General features: G+C 43.6%; 1 protein-coding gene across 1 annotated transcript; it reads left to right on the top strand.

Moving 5' to 3' along the window:
• The first annotated feature begins 1,883 nt into the window (after nt 1–1,883).
• On the top strand, nt 1,884–20,811 carry nwd1 (NACHT and WD repeat domain containing 1). The gene is made up of 19 exons (XM_071906627.2): nt 1,884–1,968; nt 2,386–2,471; nt 2,682–2,798; nt 3,444–3,798; nt 4,110–5,418; nt 6,062–6,265; nt 7,308–7,461; nt 7,944–8,061; nt 9,016–9,180; nt 9,547–9,744; nt 11,400–11,522; nt 11,808–12,013; nt 12,585–12,845; nt 13,146–13,236; nt 13,740–13,888; nt 14,768–15,041; nt 15,176–15,729; nt 16,614–16,719; nt 20,263–20,811. Exons 1-19 carry the CDS (start codon nt 1,884–1,886, stop codon nt 20,571–20,573), a joined length of 4,866 nt encoding a protein of 1,621 aa, XP_071762728.2. The 3' UTR covers nt 20,574–20,811.
• The last annotated feature ends 22 nt before the right edge of the window (nt 20,812–20,833 follow it).

Here is a 20,833-nt window from a genome sequence, read left to right as displayed (position 1 = left end):
GCAGCTTTGTGATGACGCCTTTAAAATCCCCTGCAGCACTGAGGCGGGTCTGGGTGTGACAGAGAGGCGGCGTGTCTCCCGGCCAGAGACTCACTTGATGATGAAATCCTCCTGTGAGACCTGCAGCCTCAAAACAGCTCCGGGCTCCGGGCTCCGGGCTCCAGGCTGCGCTGCAGAACAAACAGCAGCAAAAACAAGCGTCCGTCTGCTCAGCTCCACCCCCCTGACATGTTCAAATGAACAAACACCCTTTATGTTTGGGATCCGATTGACCCCAGAAATTTAAACCTACAAAAAATGATTGTAATTGAAAGTGTTACCCAAGTTTACACTTCAGAACATCAGCAGGTAACACAGCAGTTAGTCAGTAATGAAAAAATAACACCAATAAAAAGTTAATTAGTCACCAAATAGTCTTTCAAAGAGCTGACAGGACAGAAAATCTTCAGGTGAGATAAGATAAATGGTTTAGAGGGCTGTGTGTGTGTGTGTGTGTGTGTGTGTGTGTGTGTAGTAAAAATAAAGAAAAATGTGGTTTGTCCAAACTTGACGGGCGGTGTACATTGCGCTGGGTTTACTGGTCTTCTGATGGTTGTTTGTCCTTTAGTGAACCCAGTGTGATGTAAGTAATCCATTGTTTTGACTCTTGTGTGTTGGATCAAGACATCAGCTGGTCTCTCCTACAGTCTCTCTCTCTCTCTCTCTCTCTCTCTCTCGCTCTCTCTCTCTCTCCTGCTGACGATCTCTGGCTCAGTCTGCAATGAATCAATATTCATAATCTAGTGCTGACTGTGCAGGGAAATGTCTCCAGCTGTCTGTGTCTCCCATGACATTTTAACCCCGCTGTACAAAAACTACAGACACAACAAAGACGTCCTACTACTCTAATACTGCATTATTAGTATTATTAGTATTATTAGTATTATTAGTATTATTAGTATTATTAGTACTGTATCCCTTGACTTCAGTGTAGTCACAGGTGAGGCCCAGCTGTGAGCTGCGGCCCCTGGAGGCCTCGGCTCCCAGCGGCCCGCTCAGTAAACACACAGCTGATTGTACCACTGAAGAAGAGTGCTGCGCTGTAACAGTTACAGTTGGCTCTGGTACTGGCATGGTGGAGGTGTTACTGGTTCTGGTTCTGGTGAGGTAAAGAACCTAAAATCCCTGTTGTCAGGTGAAAACCTTGAAAAACGTTTCAGTATGCAAGAAAAACAGCCTTGTTTTCAGCTTGACCATCATGCATTTATCCACTCTGTTTTGTAACGGTTTCATAAACCATGTGAGCATGTGATCCTGCTATTGAAGATAAAACATGAAAATCACTCATACTATAGCCATACTGCCCTGCAAAAGTAAACCACAGTAACTGTTTTTGTATCAAACATCATGAGTCAAATTTAGATTTAATTTGAACAGATGCTACTAAACAATATATTGTATATTATCCGCTTATGTACTAAGAATCCTTTAATCAGGACAGGAGGTGATGAACATAAAGTAATTCCTGTCAGTTTCACTCTGTCTTGGTCTCATGCAGCTGCTGCCTGTCAGCTGTGTGGCAGCACAGTCCTGATGCTGTCCTGCAGTGGGACCGGTTCAGGTACAGCATGGTGCAGCTGTGTGGCAGCACAGTCCTGATGCTGTCCTGCAGTGGGACCGGTTCAGGTACAGCATGGTGCAGCTGTGTGGGAAGACTCTGGTTGTCTTGGAGGAAACTCTCTGAGGGAAACAAACCAGGCAGAGAAAAACAGCCGAGGCAGAGAGACGGACGCAGATTTAGAGCTGAGAGCGTCCGGACGGCTGCAGAGCGTCCGGCAGGAGGAAGAGGAGGAGGAGGAGGAGGAAGAGTGAAGATGGAGGAGTCTCCAACAGGACAGCAGAACATGGAGGTCCTGAGGGGCCAGGCGGCCGGACCGCAGCGGAGCCGGTCCAACATGGTCCGAGTCTTCATCAGCTCCACGTTCACAGGTCAGTGGGTTGACTTCACCTGGACAGGACTGACCCGAGCCCTGCAGACGACTTGGTGAGGGATTTACAGGTCCAGTTCTGTTGAACGAGCTCACACACACACACACACACACACACAGCCCACAGCAGCAGGTTGTGTCAGGAGGAATAGTTTTTATCACACATGGAGAAAAGGTTTCACTGATGAACAAGATGAATATTCTGCTTTCTGGGTACAACCAGGTAGACACTAATAACTTGTGTGAACATTTATTTCATGTTTTCACCAAACATGTTCACATATGAAAACTGAGATGTGGGTTTTCACATTTTTGACTTTTTTGTAAGTTGTTGTTCCTTAAACCCAGAATATATTCCAGTAAAGCTGTTTGTCTGCATTGGGAAGTGAGACTGTGAAGTGTGTTGTGGTTTGTGCAGATATGAGCAGTGAGAGGAGAGCCTTGCTGGTTAAAGCTTACCCAGAAGTCCATGCTTTCTGCCGAAGTCTGGGATTGGTCTTTGAGGTAAGATCACCATATTCGGATTTTTTCCTCATTAATCTTATGTAACTTAAAGTTTACTGGAAGAACAAATAATCTCTACAGCTGCAACCAGGTCATGCTGCCTGAATGTACATATGGTTAAATGCTGAATGTATATTATATATATCTGAGACTCATTCCTGTATTTTTAATGGACTTGGCTGATGAACAGACTCCGGTTGCTCCCTGTAGGTTGTGGATTTGCGGTGGGGGATTCGAAATATAACCAGCGGAGACCACGAGGCGCTGGAGCTGTTTGTGAAGGAGATCGAAGCCTGTAAGAGGATTTCAGCCGGTCCAACTTTCATTGTGAGTGTCTCTGTTTCATGAGAATGGAAAGTTCGTTTAGTCGTACCGTCAGATACTTTACATCTCTCTTTAAAGGGGCGAAAAGAAAGATTTTTACTGTCCCATAGAACAAAATGAACATAATATATCTGTTGTTGGTCAATACTAACAGGTAATCCTTTAAAATAACCTTACATTTTCAGTACTTCGCATTAATTCACCCCTTAATTCATGCAACATCCCTTTAAAATGAATTAAGGGAGTTATTCATGGAGGAGATTACTTTCTAATTTAAGGAAAAATTCAGGGAGACAGGAACTTTTCCATTCATTTCCACTTAATAACCCTGTAAACCTGTACAAAAGGTATGAAAAATCCTTTAATTACTAGTGTCTCCATGAATCAATAATGGATAATTAATGTTTATGTAATTGAAAAAAAATTAAAATTAAGGGGTTTGGTTTCGTAGTGGATGATGCTGGAATCTTTGGAGCTGAAACTCCTCACCAGTGGAGGGTGATGTTGGATAGAAGTCATAGATTACTTAGTTCCCCTTTTAAGTTAGTAGTGGAAGTGTGTGGGAGGTAATCTAACATAACATGAGTATCATGGAATTCCAACTTTTTGTTCTTCTGTTGTTTTTTCCCCTGTGTCTCGGCTCCAAAGGCTCTGCTGGGGAATCGGTACGGTCACCGAGCGCTGCCTCGTCTCGTCCCAGAGAAGCAGTTTGAAGTGTTTTTGTCCAAGCTGTCGGAAAACCCCGAAGGCCTCAAGCTGCTCAACCAATGGTTCTTGAAAGATAACAATGCCGTCCCGCCCGCGTACGTCCTTCAGCCAATCACAGCTAATTTCCCCCACTACAGTGACCTCCGACCCGAGAGTGGGCCGCAGCGCGACAAGAATGTCGCTTCCTGGCGTTCCACAGAGACTCGACTGTTGCAGGTCCTACGCACGGCCGCCACACAGGCCGAGGCGGACGGAGACGCCACAGCTGAGCAGAAACAACACTTCTACAGATCGGGTCAGAACTTCAGACAGTAGAGGTTTAGTTGGACTGCTGATGTCCACTGCATTCTCAAATTTGTTTTGTGAAATTGTTTGAAGTTCCTCTGTTCATTGCAGTTACCTCCGAACGTCTTCCTCTTTTTAGATCACTGAGTGTTCATCTTGGAAGCTTAGAAATACGAAGTTACATTAGAGATTAGAACTTAAGGAACTTAACTAGAGGTTTTATTGGATTACTAGCATAGTCCTTCCTTTGCTCCGTGAAATTGTTTGACGCTCTTCTGTTCATCGGTTGGCTTCCCGCTGTCTTCCTCTTCTCTTCCACAGTCACAGAGTGCGAGATCGAAGAGGGTTTGTGGAAGGAAGAAGAACCATCGGCCCTCCTCTTCGTCCGAGAGCTTCCCCGCCAGAAGGTGAGGGACGGTCCCAAACGCCTGGCCAAGTACTTGGACGTGACCGCCGGCGGCCTGTTGGACGCAGAAGCCCAGGGACTTCTCTCCGGTCTCAAGTCGCGCCTCTACACCACTTCGCAAAAGATCCTCAACTTGCACTGCGTGGAGCTCAGCAAGGGAAGCGTCGACCCGAAACGCAAAGAGCACGCTCAGTACCTGGAGAGCATCTGCGAGCAGTTCGTCTCCCAGATGAAGGCCAGAATCAGCCGGGTGATGGAGCCGCCGGTCGGGGAGAGGCAGAGGAAGAGATGGGGAAGCATCGAGGAAGAAAGGGAAGACTTCTCCAGCTTGGTGCTCGAAGAAGTCGGCCGCCACGCTGCTCTGAGCGCCGAGCTGTGCGGCGGGCTCCAGGGAAGGGAAGGCCTTCTGGGTAAACTCTGCCTGGCCATGTGGGAGTCCACCAACGCCCGCCATGGCCCGCTGGTGCTCCACGGCGCAGGCGGCATGGGCAAGACGGCTCTGCTCTGCAAACTGGCCCAGGAGATGCGGAACGTCCTGGAGCCCAAGGCGGTTGCGGCGATCAGGTTGCTGTCTGCCTGTCATCCTCTGAGTCCTGACGTCGACCACGTCCTCCGCAGCGTCTCCTTCCAGATCTGTTTGGCTTGTGGTTTGGCGCCTCCTGCCCCGCTGACCGCCAACACACATGTGGAGCTCGTGAGGTTCTTCCAGGACCTTCTAGCCAAGGTTTCCCACCAAGGAAACACTGCGCTCATCATCCTGGACTCCCTGGATCTGCTCTCTGAGGAACATCAGGCACATAAACTCCACTGGCTGCCCGCCGACTTACCGCCCAACGTCCACTTGGTGGTTTCCACAAACACCAACAGTCAGGTGTTTGCTGTCTTGCGGCTGAAGTTGGAGACATTGGAGAATTTCTTTGAGGTGGAGCGTTTGTCATGTGATGAGGGAAAACAGATCATGGACTCCTACATGCGAGCCTCGCAGCGAACTTTGACCTCGGAACAGAGCGCCGCTGTGCTGAGCAGCTTCGAGCAGAGCGGCAGTCCTCTCCACCTGAAACTGATGCTCGCCGCGGCCAAACGCTGGACGTCCTTCACCCCGCGAGCAGAGCTACGCCTGGGCACCAGCCTGCAGGATATGATGTCACTGCTCTTCCTGTCTCTGGAGGAGAAGCATGGAAAGAAGCTGGTGGGCGCCGCCTTGGGTTACATCACTTTGGCGAGGTGAGGCAGTCATCACACAACATCAAAAAGTAATACGTAACTCCTTAACAAGTAATTTAATCTTGATACTATAATAATAATAATATAATTACTTTATTTGTACAGCACTTTCTTGCTTTCGTGCTTTGACAAATTAAATAAATCAAACATTATATAAATCAAACATTATATATTATAACAACAGGATAAGAACAGAGGGTAAAAATGACAACAGGATAAAAAGTGGATTTACATTTGAAACCAGTGAAATCATCTCCCCCCAATGATGGATTTTTTTCACTTGTTAAATGAAAACTTAGATTCATTTGTTAATAGGGATATTTTTTTTTACAGTGTAAATTTTCTGTCACAACAGATAATGTAATAAATGTCGGATAATGTAATAACTTGTAATAAAATGTCCCTATATTCTATAAAAGGGTCAAAAATGTAATAAAGCCTGTTAATGTAATATATTGCCAGTTAATGTAATGTCATCTTTAGACTGATATCGAATAATTTTAAAAATTGACACCTGTTCTACTGTTATAACTGGCAGTTAATGTAATATTGTGCTACATTATCAGGAATAAATTATTACAGTATTATGTTTTATTACATTTTTGCTTCCGTGTCTAATCACTGCTACGTCACGACTCTGTAGGGAAGGTCTGTTAGAGGCTGAAATGCGTGATGTCATGTCGCTGGATGATGATGTCATCAGTGAGGTGTACAGGTTCTCCCTCCCACCGAACCCCTCTGTGATCCGGCTGCCCCCCCTCCTCTGGGCTCGGCTCAGACGGGACCTGGGAGAAATCCTGGAGGAGCGCCAAATCAGCGGGGTCGTGATGCTCGTCCTGCAGAACCGGTAAAGATCTGGCTGAGATTAGATTAGGTTAGGTTAGATCAGATTAGATTAGATTAGATCAGATTAGATTAGATTAGATTAGATTAGATTAGGTTAGGTTAGATCAAATCAAATCAAATCAGATCAAATCAAATCAAATCAAATCAAATCAAATCAAATCAAATCAAATCAAATCAAATCAGATCAGATTAGATTAGATTAGATTAGGTTAGGTTAGATCAGATTAGATTAGATTAGATTAGATCAGATTAGATTAGATTAGGTTAGGTTAGGTAAAGTTAGATTACATTAGGTTAGATTAGGTTAGGTTAGATCAGATTAGATTAGATTAGATTAGATTAGGTTAGATCAGATTAGATCAGATTAGATTAGATTAGGTTAGGTTAGGTAAAGTTAGATTACATTAGGTTAGATTAGGTTAGGTTAGGTTAGATCAGATCAGATTAGACTAGATTAGATTTGATTAGGCTAGGTTAGGTTAGGTTAGGTAAAATTTGACTAGATTAGATTAGATTAGGTTAGATTGACTAGATTGACTAGATTGGTTAGGTTTGACTAGATAAGATTAGGATAGACTAGATTAGGTTAGACCAGATTAGATAAAATTAGATTAGATTAGATTATATTAGATTAGGTTAGATTGACTAGATTAGATTAGGTTAGGTTAGGTTATGGTTAAATTAGATTAGATTAGATTAACTAGATTGGTTAGGTTAGACTAGTTTACATTAGGATAGACTAGATTAGATTAGATTAGATTAGGTTATATTAGATTGACTGGATTAGATTAGGTTAGGTAATTTTAGATTAGATTAGATCAGATTAGATACAATTTGATTAGATAAAATTAGATTAGTTTAGTTTAACTCCCCATGAGGCCTGAGATCTGAATCAGAACCATTTCCTCTCTGACGACACACTGGCTGTTAACAGATACTGTGACAGAAATTAAAAGCATGCAGGTATTGGTCAAGGATGTTAAAATAATGTTCTGTTTAAACTGTGTGTGTGTGTGTGTGTGTGTGTGTGTGTGTGTGTGCAGACAGCTGTGTGAGGCGGTGGCAGCTCGGTACCTGACAGCGGAGCAGCGGGGTCGGAGGTTCAGGATCCTGGCTGAATACTTCCTGGGCCACTGGGCCGGCAAACTGAAGCCCATCGCTCTGCCGGCGCTGTCGCTGCTCCTGTCCGACAGAAAGGTACCGCCCACCGCCGCCCACCGCCACTCACCGCCGCTCACCGCCGCTCACCACCGCTCACCGAGGACGATCATCACACACACATCAGGGTCAGACTGATACATCGGGCCGATATCAGCCCGTCAGTGTTTCCCACCTCTGATATGATGGAGGAACCAACCTGACGCTCTAAATGCTTTTGCGACTGAGCGCCAAGTGATTTGATTGGTTGACATGAAATGTAGTCTTCTGGCTGGTGACACTAAACAGGTTCACACTCTGGTATCCTTCATGTTTTGGAGAATATCTTTTTTTGAATTATACTTCACATGTTCACACCCCAATGGATAAAGCAGAAATCCACGATCCACTTATCTCAGAAATAATCTTGAGTAGCATGAGAACATCTAGTTCTGCTACAGTAAAATATTAGTGTAACCCACATATGGAAGTGATTTCCTTTTTGTTCAGTGTGTGTTTTGATTGGTCCTGTGGTGTCCCAGGTCCCGCCCCAACCCCTGTGGTTTGCTCCAGGATTGGCTAACATGAGGAAGCTGCAGGAGCTGCCCTATCACTTGCTGCACGCCGGCTTGTGGGAGGAGCTTCGACAGGAAGTCATCGGTAAGAAGCTGCGAAGCTCAGCGGAGCTTTTATTCTTCCTGATGCTGCAGTCTGGAAGACTTGACGGTTAAAAGCAACGAGTCAGAAGTGTTCACACTTTCACACGCTTTGAATCTGTGAAGATGCCTGGATTGTAGTTTTCTGTAGACTTCGGTTTCTCCTCATCAGCCGAGGGCATCAGGAGCCAAATTCAGGTCAGGCAGTCAGTCAGACGTCTGTTGCTTCATTAGATGTCGCTTCATGAGATGGCCTGTAGAGAGCGTCTTTGACTAAGAGTTGGCCTCTCTTCTATGAGCTAAAGGCCACATTGAGTCCCACACAGTGAGCCACACTCTCCGCCGATTTACAGACATCCACGTCTTCTGCTGCCCTGCAAACTTTAACGGTAGGTAACGTTATTACCTGTGGTTACGTTAGTGGAATTCAACACATGCGCCATGGGCCTGTACAGGATCTGTACTTGTTCAACTTAACACACATGAACTGAGTGATGAAACATCTGAGTTAAGATTTGTAGTCACAACATGACTTCTGTGATGAAAATCCTTCATGTTGGTTTATCTGAAATGAATCTGTCATTCCTACACTGGACTGCAGCTGTTTCCTGTTGGTGACGTCAGAATTCAAGTTCCCAAGTAGAGTTTACCATCTGAAAGCTGAGGAACTGTATTTTCTAGCTGGAAGCTCATATTTACCGTCTCTCCTAGATGATGTGAATGCAGCATTAGACAACTTTAATTGTCAATATGGAATTTGGTAAAGCAGCCTTTCACATTGTATGCATCTTTTAAAAGGAACCAAGTTTTGAAAAATCAAATGTATTCGAATGTATTAGACGCATCTTGGTGTTGTCTGTACTGTTGTGTCTGTACTGTTGTGTCTGTATGTTGTGTCTGTACTGTTGTGTCTGTGTTGTTCTGTATTCATCCTGTCCTGTCGGCCTTGTGTTTGCAGGCAGCGCTGACTGGCTGTACGTTAAGAGCAGGACCTGTGGGCTGTCCAGTGTGATCCGGGACCTGAGCCAGTGTTCCCGCTATCTGGACTGTCCTGAGACCAGACTGGTGCGGGACACTCTGGTCCTGATCAAACCCAGCCTGGACTTCCTGGACGGTCACATGGGTCGGTACACAGCAGCAGGGTTCAACCGTAACGGGCTTTTAAAGATCAATACTGATTATTTTGGATTGAAGCTGTCGATATATAGTTGATATTTTGTGCCGATATTTAATATTTGACCATTTTCATGCCTGAAAATTCCAAGTATTCAGAGTTTCCCCCAGAATTTTCTTCTTGTCAGGGTGGAAAAGCCTCTGAAACATTTATACCATCATGAGACACTAAAACTCTCCACTGAAACCCATACTACTACTACTAATAATAATAGCAATATACAGAGAAAGAAATGAATAAAAAATATGTACAATATGAAAATAAACGGAAAATATTTCTAGTAATTTTCCAAACCTCTCTCTCCTCCCATGACAGATATGTCTCTGTTCTCTACTGAGCTGTTGGCCAGGCTGCACTCCCTGGCCACACCCTTCCCCTCTGTGATTGGCAGGCTGTGCAGCCAATGTGAGGAGTGGTTGTTGACCTGTCCGGAGCCAATCCTGGTCCCCAAGTGCAGTTTCCTGCAGCCTCCAGGAGGGGCGCTGCAGCACACACTGACCGGACTCCAGAGAGGTCAGAGATCTGATCTGATTAGATAATAATAAAATATCATTTAAATAATAATTTAAAATTATTTATTTACCAAGTACATGTATTGTTCAGGCATTGGTACATTACCATTCACTTGGTATATTATCATTTACTTGCTATATTATTATTCACTTGGTATATTATCATTTACTCGGTATATTATCATTCACTTGGTATATTATCATTCACTTGATATATCATCATTCACTCGGTATATTATCATTCACTCGATATATTATCATTTACTCGATATATTATCATTCACTTGATATATTATCATTCACTCGATATATTATCATTCACTCGGTATATTATCATTTACTCTGTATATTATCATTCACTCGGTATATTATCATTTACTCTGTATATTATCATTCACTTGGTATATTATCATTCACTTGATATATCATCATTCACTCGGTATATTATCATTCACTCGATATATTATCATTTACTCGATATATTATCATTCACTTGATATATTATCATTCACTCGATATATTATCATTCACTCGGTATATTATCATTTACTCTGTATATTATCATTCACTTGGTATATTATCATTTACTTGGTATATTATCATTTACTCAGTATATTATCATTCACTCGATATATTATCATTTACTTGGTATATTATCATTTACTCGGTATATTATCATTCAATTGGTATATTATCATTTACTCGGTATATTATCATTCAATTGGTATATTATCATTTACTCAGTATATTATCATTCACTCGATATATTATCATTTACTTGGTATATTATCATTCACTCGATATATTATCATTTACTCGGTATATTATCATTCAATTGGTATATTATCATTTACTCAGTATATTATCATTCACTCGATATATCATCATTCACTCGGTATATCATCATTCACTCGATATATTATCATTTACTTGATATATTATCATTCACTTGATATATTATCATTCACTCGATATATTATCATTCACTCGGTATATTATCATTTACTCGGTATATTATCATTTACTCGGTATATTATCATTCAATTGGTATATTATCATTTACTCAGTATATTATCATTCACTCGATATATTATCATTTACTCGGTATATTATCATTTACTCGGTATATTATCATTCAATTGGTATATTATCATTCAATTGCTATATTATCATTTACTTGGTATATTATCATTCACTTGGTATATTATCATTCAATTGGTATATTATCATTTACTTGGTATATTATCATTCAATTGGTATATTATCATTCACTTGGTATATTATCATTCAATTGGTATATTATCATTTACTTGGTATATTATCATTCAATTGGTATATTATCATTCACTTGGTATATTATCATTCACTTGGTATATTATCATTTACTTGGTATATTATCATTCACTTGATATATTATGATTTACTCTGTATATTATCATTCAGTTGGTATATTATCATTTACTTGGTATATTATCATTATCATTCACTTGGTATATCACCATTTACTTGCCATTTCAAAGTGTACTGTTCATGCTGTTTGAGACACACAGTCTCATTTTAAAAGATATTTCAGTGAGCATCATGTGAGTCAGTGTTTTCCTCTCTGAAGCAGTTCCAGCTGGTTGTGTCTGTCACTGCTGTGCTGTGTGTCTGCAGGAGTTCTCTGTCTGGACGTCGGTCTGGAGGCGGAGCTTCTGGCTGCCGGGTCGGACGACGGCGCGGTGACGGCCTGGAGCCTCGCCGACCTGCAGCTCACCCACACACTGCTGGGACACACAGGTGACTCTGGGTGTGTGTGTGTGTGTGTTTATAACAATAAGAGTGCTTTACAAGATAAACTAAAATGGGAGCAATGAATAAAATGTGAACACATCATGGTTCAGGTGAAAGCAAGCCTGGAAAGTGTGTTCTTAACAGTGTTTTAGGGGAAGACAAAACAGTGTTCTGCTCTGGTCCAAGCTTAAGGAACCATTTTCTGATGCTGTATAGAACCCTTTTGTTAAGAGTGTAGTGAATGTCTAAGAGTTTAAGAGTATGTTCTGTATGTGTATCTGTGTTCTACAGCTGCGGTTCTGTCCGTCAAGGTGATTGACGGGTCCGGCCACTGCCTGTCATTGGCTGCTGACGGCTCTCTGAGGAGGTGGAGCCTGCGGACCGGCAGACAGCTGTTCTGCATCCAGGAGGCGGTGCCTGTTGACTCCGCCCCTTCCTCAGTCCACCTCCACCTGTCTGACCAGAAACACCTCGTCTTCGTTTACACCAGGACACAAGTACTACTACTGATAATACTACTACTGCTTCTGCTACTGCTACCACTACTGCTACTACTGCTAATACTACTACTACTACTACTAGTAGTAGTACTACTACTACTACTACTACTACTACTACTACTACTACTACTGCTAATACTACTACTACTACTACTGCTAATACTACTACTACTACTACTACTACTAGTACTACTCTTACTGCTGCTACTACTGCTACTACTACTGCTAATGCTACTACTACTACTACTGCTACTACTAGTACTACTACTACTACTACTTCTACTACTACTCTAACATTTGTCATTTGTGCACCAGTTATTAGAATATTTATGAATCCTACTGGACTTGTTTTATTGGTCTGTTTAGCATTTACCAATCTACAGAGTTGATGTTGCAATCCTTTGTGCCATAATCCAAGGTGAGCGTTCATACAGAAGCCCAGTTCACATGTCAAAAGAATGATGTACTAACCTACAAATGGTGACTATAAATAAAGTTAACTAGTTTAGGTCTCATAACTGATTTCTGTCTCTGTTCAGATTTAAGTTCCAGTCTTGTTGACTTGCAGGTCAAAGCCTGGAAGCTGGAGGCTGCAGAGCTGCTCTTCAGCGTCAGCGACAGTCAATCTGTGATTCTAGGAGTTTTGGGGGAATCGGTGGTTTCTGTGTCGGACTCTGGTCTGGTCAGGATATCCCATCCTGCCAACGGGACCAAGGCAGTGGAGACTCAGCTGGAAAACTCGCAGAGAGGTTTGACCCTCGTCAGCTCCGTTACATCTCCAAAACGTGGGAGACTGTTGATGGTTTCTAAAGAAGGCTTCCTCTATCAGGTACTTGTGTTGATACTTTGGTTTGACTCTTCTTATGGCCGTGACATTCTTCTGATCATACAGCTGCTGCAGAAAAATCACACAATTTGGGAGATTTATTTTTCATCACCTTTTGGCCATTGAAACTTGTTGCCACCTTCATTTTAACATCTCAAAACAACATAGGTCCATATGTCAGCCAGAAAATAAGCATTCTTTTATTCATCCCTTAAAAACACATCTTTGACATTGAGATGTTGTGTTGGTGACATGCGTGATCCTGACTCAGATCACAGATGTTCTCCTTCCTGGTGTGTGCAGATCTCCGGGACGGGGAACCAGACGGCCGTCAAGTTTCCTCTGGTTCCTTCGCTGCTGACAGTCACTGAAGATGAGAGAATCCTGTTAGCAGGTAGGACTGTGCTGAGTTTAGCTAACAGACTAACTCGGTGGTTCTCAAACTGGGGTCTGGGGACCTCCAGGGGTCCTTGAGAAGGTTCCACCGATCCTTGTGTGGGTTTCAGGAGTCCTTGAAGGGGTTCCAGAGTTCACAGCAAAATGAGGAATACATTATTTTCACAATAGTTAAATTCACTAGAAATGATTCCAGTTAGAGAATGACTATTCTAATCCAAGGTTTCACTCTCACCACTGTTATCTCCCCATGTGCAGTGTAGACAGTTCTATTATTCAATACTAAGCAAACAAGAGCTAAAATCTTCCCATATGGATCCCTGGGGGTCTGAGGTGTACTGTGTGTTTATTTGGGGTCTGTGGCATGAAAACCTTTGAGAACCCCTGAAGCGACCATCTGATGCAGGAGTGATATTAATCCGGGGGACAAGAAGTTTCAGAGTGTGTTCGGTGTCAGTGAGACCGTCGACAGACTCAAACCTGTCCGTTCGTCACCCGCAGGCTGTGAGCGGACGCTGAGCCTCTTTAACGTGGAGAGAGAGTCTCTGGACAGATTCCTGGACCTGCAACATGACGAGGCCGTTCTGTCCGCCTGCGTGTCCCAGGACAGCAGGCTGCTGGTCTCCGGAGCCGCGGACCACGTCGTACGAGTAAGAACCAAACAGATATGATAACAATCTCAGCTACAGAACAGCTCACCTGGAGCATTATGTTGCTCAAGGACACTTCAGCAGGGTGGGGGTTTGGACCCGGGTGTCTCTGAACTTCAGACCGCCCTGCCAACCCAAGCAACTGTTTCTACCTGTTTTGTATTCCTGGTATTTTTACCTTAGTGATTTTTATATATTATTTTGTTTGTTAATGTTGTGTAAAGCACTTTGTAACTGTTTGGAACAGTGTGATGTGACTATAGTTTATATTCTTCTTCCTCTTATCATTATTATTATTTGTTACTGTTATTATTTAGTAGTTCTAGTAGTAGTAGCAGTGGTAATAGTAGTAATAGTATTATAGTAGTAATAGTAGTAGTATTTAAGGATCCATTTCTCACACAAACACTGGTCTTCTTTACCACAGCTGTAATAGATACTGTATAGTGTTCACAGGACAGGAACCTGGACCTCCATCCATCTGCTTTATCTTAATGGCTTTATTAGTATTTGTTTTTTACTTGGAAAACAACACAGTTTTGAATGGGTCATTGCTGCAGCAGCTGAACAGAAAAATAGAAAATAAATAAGAATACAGCAAATGAAGAGCATTAAACAGAATGTAACACTATAATGCGTTAAGTAGAAATATAAGAAAGAAAAGTATGAGTGTAACTGAACTACAGCATGTATAGTACTGAGGCAGAGAAAAAAAAAATATATATATGTACAATATGAAATATACCATAAACATTATACATGCAGTATGAAATAAGTGAAAAATGTCTATATGCAATATAAAACAAATTATAAGATTGTGAAAATATAAAGGAAACAAATGAGTGAATTGGCAGCATGTCCATGTTGTGTGTCCGGCAGGTCTGGTCGGTCACCACCGGGCTTCTGCTGGACGGTCTGTGTGGGACGGACGCTCCCGTCTCCTCTCTGGCTCTGTATAAAGGCTTCATAGTTTCAGCCTCCGCCGCCGCCACCTGCGTCCGGCTGTGGAGTCTGAAGTACGACACCCGCCACAAACCCAAAGCCCACATCCCAGCCGGCTGCCGCCACGTCGCCCTGACCGCAGACTGCGACACGGTTTACTACACCAGAGAGGAGAGCCAGGCGGAGGTCATCAGCTGGAACAACCTCACAGGTCACACAGGCTTTAAAGATAAAATCTGTCATTTTCCTCTAAACAGAAGCAGAAACACCACAGCAATGAGGCTGAGCAACAAAGATGGAGACTAAATAAAAAACCATAAAACCTTCACCCTGATCTCCATGCAGGTTCTCCCTCAGAGTGCTTGGAGGTTTCTGCTGAGGTGTGCTGTCTGGAGTTAGCTCAGCAGAAGCGGCTCCTGCTGTGCGGCCTGAAGTCCGGCACCATCCTCATCTACCCTCTGGCCCTGCCGCAGGAGACGCTGTGCATCCCGCCTCCGGAGAGCCTGCCCCGGGTGCTCTGCCTGGCCGTCGACCCGCAGGAGAAGCGCGTGGCGGCGGCGTACGAGGACGCGGTGTGTCTGTTTGAGATCACGGCCCGGGACTGCTTCCCGGCGGTGGAGGGGCCCCTGCACAAGTTCCCTCTGTCCCTCCTCCACTCCCCGCTCTCCTCCATGGCGCTCCTGGGCGACCGCAGGCTCCTGTACGGGACCGGCTGCGGGGAGGTGAACCTCCTGGACTTCCGGAGCGGCGGCACCTCGGCCCTGGAGCCCCACCGCAGCAGAGTGACCTGCGTGACGGCCGGGAACTGGGGCCGCCACGCCCTGGTGGGCTCCGAGGACGCCGTGCAGAGGCTGTGGGCGCTCAACCCGCTGGTGCTGGACCACACCATGGAGTACAAGGTCAGAGGGAAATGGAAATACACACAACACAAAGTATTTATACTATTCCTCTTAGTTATATTAGCAGCCATGTTTCCCTATGATCTCAGGACAGCTGAGTTGTTATGCTGTCAGGTTTATCAGGTCAGATACAGGACTTTCCCACCAGGAAGCTCACCGCCCCTCCATGTTGGACGGTCAAGTCAGGGAAATTGCAATTCTAGAGGCAGCACGAATTGTGCCGTTTCTTCCTTTTTCAACATGGCGGCCGAAAACATCACAGTAACAACAGAATAACAGATAACTGCTTACTTAAAAATTGATTCATCACCTTACACATCTCTTCTCATCCTCTTCATCCTGCAGGTACTGATGACACTCTGTAGATGTTTAAAATATAAATCAGATGCTTCATCACCCTCATTTTTTATTTCTGACCAAAAAGCACAAGTAGACTGACAGAGTAAAACCCTCTCAGCTGTTCTGAAATCAGTAGAAAGCACAGCGTTGAGGTTATTGTCTTTTTTTTTTTTAAACTGCCACACATTCATTTTAAGATTGAGCTCTTGCTTGAGAAATGAGGAATGTTGCCTGTTAACAAATGGAGAAAAAAAGTTTCATTTTTGAGGGTTTGGAGCCTGAACGGCGCAACTGACATTTTGAGCAAAAATGACATCTATATATGAAGTAAAAGCTCATGAGGAGATTTATTTCATAGTGCAAGTATCTCTTTATTTATGTATTTACGTGATTACATTATTATTATTATTAGAAGATATTTACAGCAGTAGATCAAAGTTAGGTCGATGGTTTTGTTTGTTTGCCCAAAACCTTCTGCCGCCCCTCACGCTCCAAGCCGTCCCGTCAGACCGCTTCAGTCCAGCTGTCTTCCTGTTGATGCTCAGGGTTTCTTCTTCGAGGGCGTCCTGTCCGCCGCCTTCTCTGAGAGCGACCAGTTCGTCTTCACGGGATCTCAGGACAGAACGGTCAAAGTCTGGGACGTCGCCACCGGTAGGTCCCGCTGCGTCTGGACACACTGCAGCTGAGGGTTTATGATATTGTTCCAATATTGTTCCAAAATGAGATATACAGCGTTTGGAAAAAGTGACAGTTAGTCTTACAAAATGATTGACAACAAACAAACCAAACTGTTAGGAGGGATATATATATACACAGAATAATATGATACCTACAGCTAGATGATTGCATAAAATATCAAATCTGCTGTTAACTGGTATTAAACAAATGAAGAATTTCATTACAAAATGAAATTTCTATTAGAAAAAAAAATGGTGTCTGCTCTTACAAAATGTATTACAAATGACAGCACAACATGAAACCAAACTCTGGTGCTTTTTAAAGGATAGTGGATAACTGAACTCCTTGGTTGACTAATTGAGACGCTAACAGCGGTTCTGATGACCCTTAAAATGAAGCGATGGCTCCTCGCCCCCCGTCACAGGCTGCATATACAGAGTGGTGAACAGTTCAACCAAAGAATGATTTTCCCTTTCCAGGTTGTTTCATTTGATTGACTAAAAATAGACATGACAATAAATGTGTATAGTAGAAAAAAAATAATTTTCCCTATCCCATAAATGATCTCTCGAACCCCTGGAGGGTCGTGAGAACACTGCATTAACGGACTGGATCCTCTAGCGTCATCTGTCGCTTCGTGAGATGATGCCCTTCATCAGATGGCCTCTAGAGGTCTGCGACAGAGAGATGCAGTGTTTCCCATACAGAGGCACAAAATCAAAAGTTGATCAGTGTATAGAAATTGATCTAAATCGATCTCTAATACGTCTGATGTCGCATCACGTCATGTCTGTCATTGAAAACATGAAAACAAAGTGAAACTTAACATTCCACAATTTGCTTCAAACTCTCCTGTGTTAGTAACAGGCAGGGTGCGATTTGTAAAAAAAAACAGGGGGGATATTTTTCGAATGCATTTTTGCCGGGTGATATTTTACACAAGGAGGCGTGAAAATGAAAAATACAAGTGCAAACCACTATCATACACATATTATTGTTCCCCAACGAATTCTATCCATATATGTCCATATATATCATATATGGACATATATGTCATATATGAGCCACACAGAGAGAGAGAGAGATTCTGAGTAGGAGAATGCCGTGTATGCATGCTTGCATACCTCCACGCAAGCATGCATACACTCATGCATGCTTGTGTCAGCTCCCGGTGAGTGTGATATAGCTATGTGGCAAAGAGAAGGATAATATAAAAGAGGGAATTTGTGCAACATTTTATTTTGAGCCTTAAATGTAATACATGCGTGCGTTAACATCCCTTTCCTACAAGCCTGATTTCTATTCTAGTGGAGTAAATAGGTTTACATATTGTCACCATATCGTACAGTAATGTGGGAATAGGAATAACGCACATGAGATAATAAATCAGACCTACTGGTGTGATCAATCGGGCCATTATGGCTCAAAATATACAGCGGTGCCGGTGCGTAATGGCTGTGCGTAATACAGCGGCTGCTTTGGCTTGATCTCCAGTTTTATGCGTCTGGCCCGCAGGTGAAAAGAAAGCGTGTCCCCACCTGCGATCAGGGCCGCGGGAAGATGTTTTAAGTTGGGGGTGCTGTAGTGGGAGGTGCATTTTTGCGTATGCATGTCGGAGCTTATTTTGTACAAATTCTTATTGGGTGTCTCTCCATACAAATACAACATAGGCCTACAATAATACTAATACTACAACACAGACCAAAAAAAGCAACAACAGCAACAACAACAGCAACAGTAGCCAGGTCTGTAAAACACAGAAACTATCAACTCAGTAATACAAATGCTATTGCTATTAAAATTCACAATAATGCCATGATTTTATCAGCTGACACAAACCTGAGCCACTGCACCATCAAATTTATGCCATACTCTATTGCAACTAACACGTCCAAAAGCCCATTGCGCACAGCACACAAGAACATATCCAAATATGCACATTTTTTTCAGCAAAGGTATATCAGTGTGATGTTAAAGGGTATTGACAACTGAATATTAAACTGCTCAGCGGCAGCTTATAATAAACCAAATATTTTACCTTGAGCTGCGGGCCAGGTGCTCCAGTGGTTATAATAATCCAAATGTGGCCTTGCGCTCAGGGGTTGAGGAAGTGAAGGCCCTCATGAGGGCATGGATGTCCAACGAGTTCAAAATGTCAGTGTGGACATGAATCAGGGAGAGGTGAGTCAGTCTCTTCTGGGTCATGGTGTTGCGTAGCCATGTTTTCAAGCGACGCAATGTAGAGAAAGTCCGCTCCGATGAGGCCACAGAGATGGGTAGACACAAACATAACACTGTATCCAGGCGGCCTGTGTCCAGCTCCTTGGGAAGGTGAAGGGGCTCCAAATCAACTGTTCTTCCCTCTGCTGCCTCTATAACTGCCCTCTCTCGGTTCGCTGCTAGTTTCATACTCTCCTGATCAAATCTTCTCTTCAGCTCCGCCACCAAATCAACAGCCTCGTAAAAGCCACGTCGCCAAATCACTGTTGCCGCGTCGTGCGCCGCTGCCTCTGGCTCCGTGGTTTGGCGAAAATTGAAGTTGGATGGCTGGAAAGGCTCCTCAAATGCCGCCAAGTCATTCCTAGCTTGACATCTGGTTGCAGGTGCAACGGCAGGCTCCTCAGTAACTTCGGTGCTAGGGCTGATACTCCGGGTGTCGTCGGCATCTCCGAGGCAAAACTACAACCAGGCGAAAGCGATGGAGTGCCGGTCGAGCTGCTTTCCTGGACCCGCTGGACTTCAGTTGTGCTCTTTTTAGAAGCTGGTGGTTTACCAAAAACATCTACAATACGTTTTTGCGCCATTGTGATTTGATCCATGGATGTGATTTGATCCTTTATAAATTAGCTATCAGGAAATGCTCCAGCAGTGGGAAACGTTTCAAGTGTATGCTACATAACTTCCGTATTAATGATAATTAAATTTAAATTAAAATACATTTTCAGTATATCAGTATTGCAATCATTTCCCGAAACCTCCCCAAACAACAGGAAAATTATGCAAATGTTTTTAATACATTTATAAAAAAATAAAATAAAAAAATTAAAATAAAAATCATCATCTCGCCAGTAAGGGGTGCTGCAGCACCCCTACTTCCCGCGGCCATGCCTGCGATTGCATTTCATGATCAGAGGTGGGGAAATCAAAAGCAGAGGGGGGGGGGGAAATCCCCCCCATCCCCCCCATCCCCCCAGCAAATCGCACCCTGGTAACAGGATTTACAGTAACATGTCTTCTGCTGCCCTACAAACTTTAATGGTAGGTAACATTATTATCTTGTGGTTTTAAGTAACATTAGTGGAATTAGGTAATTGAACTGTCGCAGTGCTTCAGTGCAGAGAATTGAACACCGTGGGTCTGATCTGTGCTTGTTTCGTCTAGAGAAACTGAATGATCAACCCCAGCCAGTGATTTATTTCTTTCATGATGCACGTATAGCGTCTTGGAGTTAAACCTTATTTTCAAATTCACCCACAACACCGCAGAACCTACAACTTTGTATTTCATCTTTCCCAGGAAACCTGCTGTACGTCCAGTACGTCTACGCTCCCGTTGTTAAAATGCTGACCTACAGGAACGGCTTCGTGGCGTTGACGCAACAGGGCTTCGTTATTAAAGAGGCGTTCCGCTGTCCGGAGCACGTCAGTCCAGAACACAACCCTCTGAGGAACGTCAAGGCGCAGTACCGGGTCACCTCCAGGGAGAAGAACCAGGACAGCCTCGACACCTCCATGTCAGACCTCCAGGACTACAACCCTGCCCAGTTCAACCTTAACTTCATGAGCATGCTCAAAACCAAACCCTCCTCCACCTGTCACATACTGTAGGGCAGTTCTTGGGTCCTTGAGGGGGTTCTTGGGGTTCCAGGGGTTATTGAAGCAATTCCAGGAGTTCTTGAGGGGGTGCCATGGGTTTTTCAAAAAGGTTCCTGGAGTGCTTGAGGGGGTTATAGGGGTCTATGAGGAAGTTCCAGGGTTCTTGAGGGGGTTCCAGGTATCCTTGAGGGGGTCCCAGGGGGTCTTGAGGAGGTTCTAGGTGTCCAGTAGGAGGTTCCTGCGGTGTATATGGAGGTTTCCAGGGTCTTGAG

The sequence above is a fragment of the Centroberyx gerrardi genome, chromosome 9 (assembly GCF_048128805.1).
Source record: "Centroberyx gerrardi isolate f3 chromosome 9, fCenGer3.hap1.cur.20231027, whole genome shotgun sequence".
NCBI classification, from domain to species: domain Eukaryota; kingdom Metazoa; phylum Chordata; class Actinopteri; order Beryciformes; family Berycidae; genus Centroberyx; species Centroberyx gerrardi.
The sequence above is the reverse complement of the archived record's forward strand: the minus strand, read 5'-3'. Positions and strand labels throughout refer to the sequence as shown.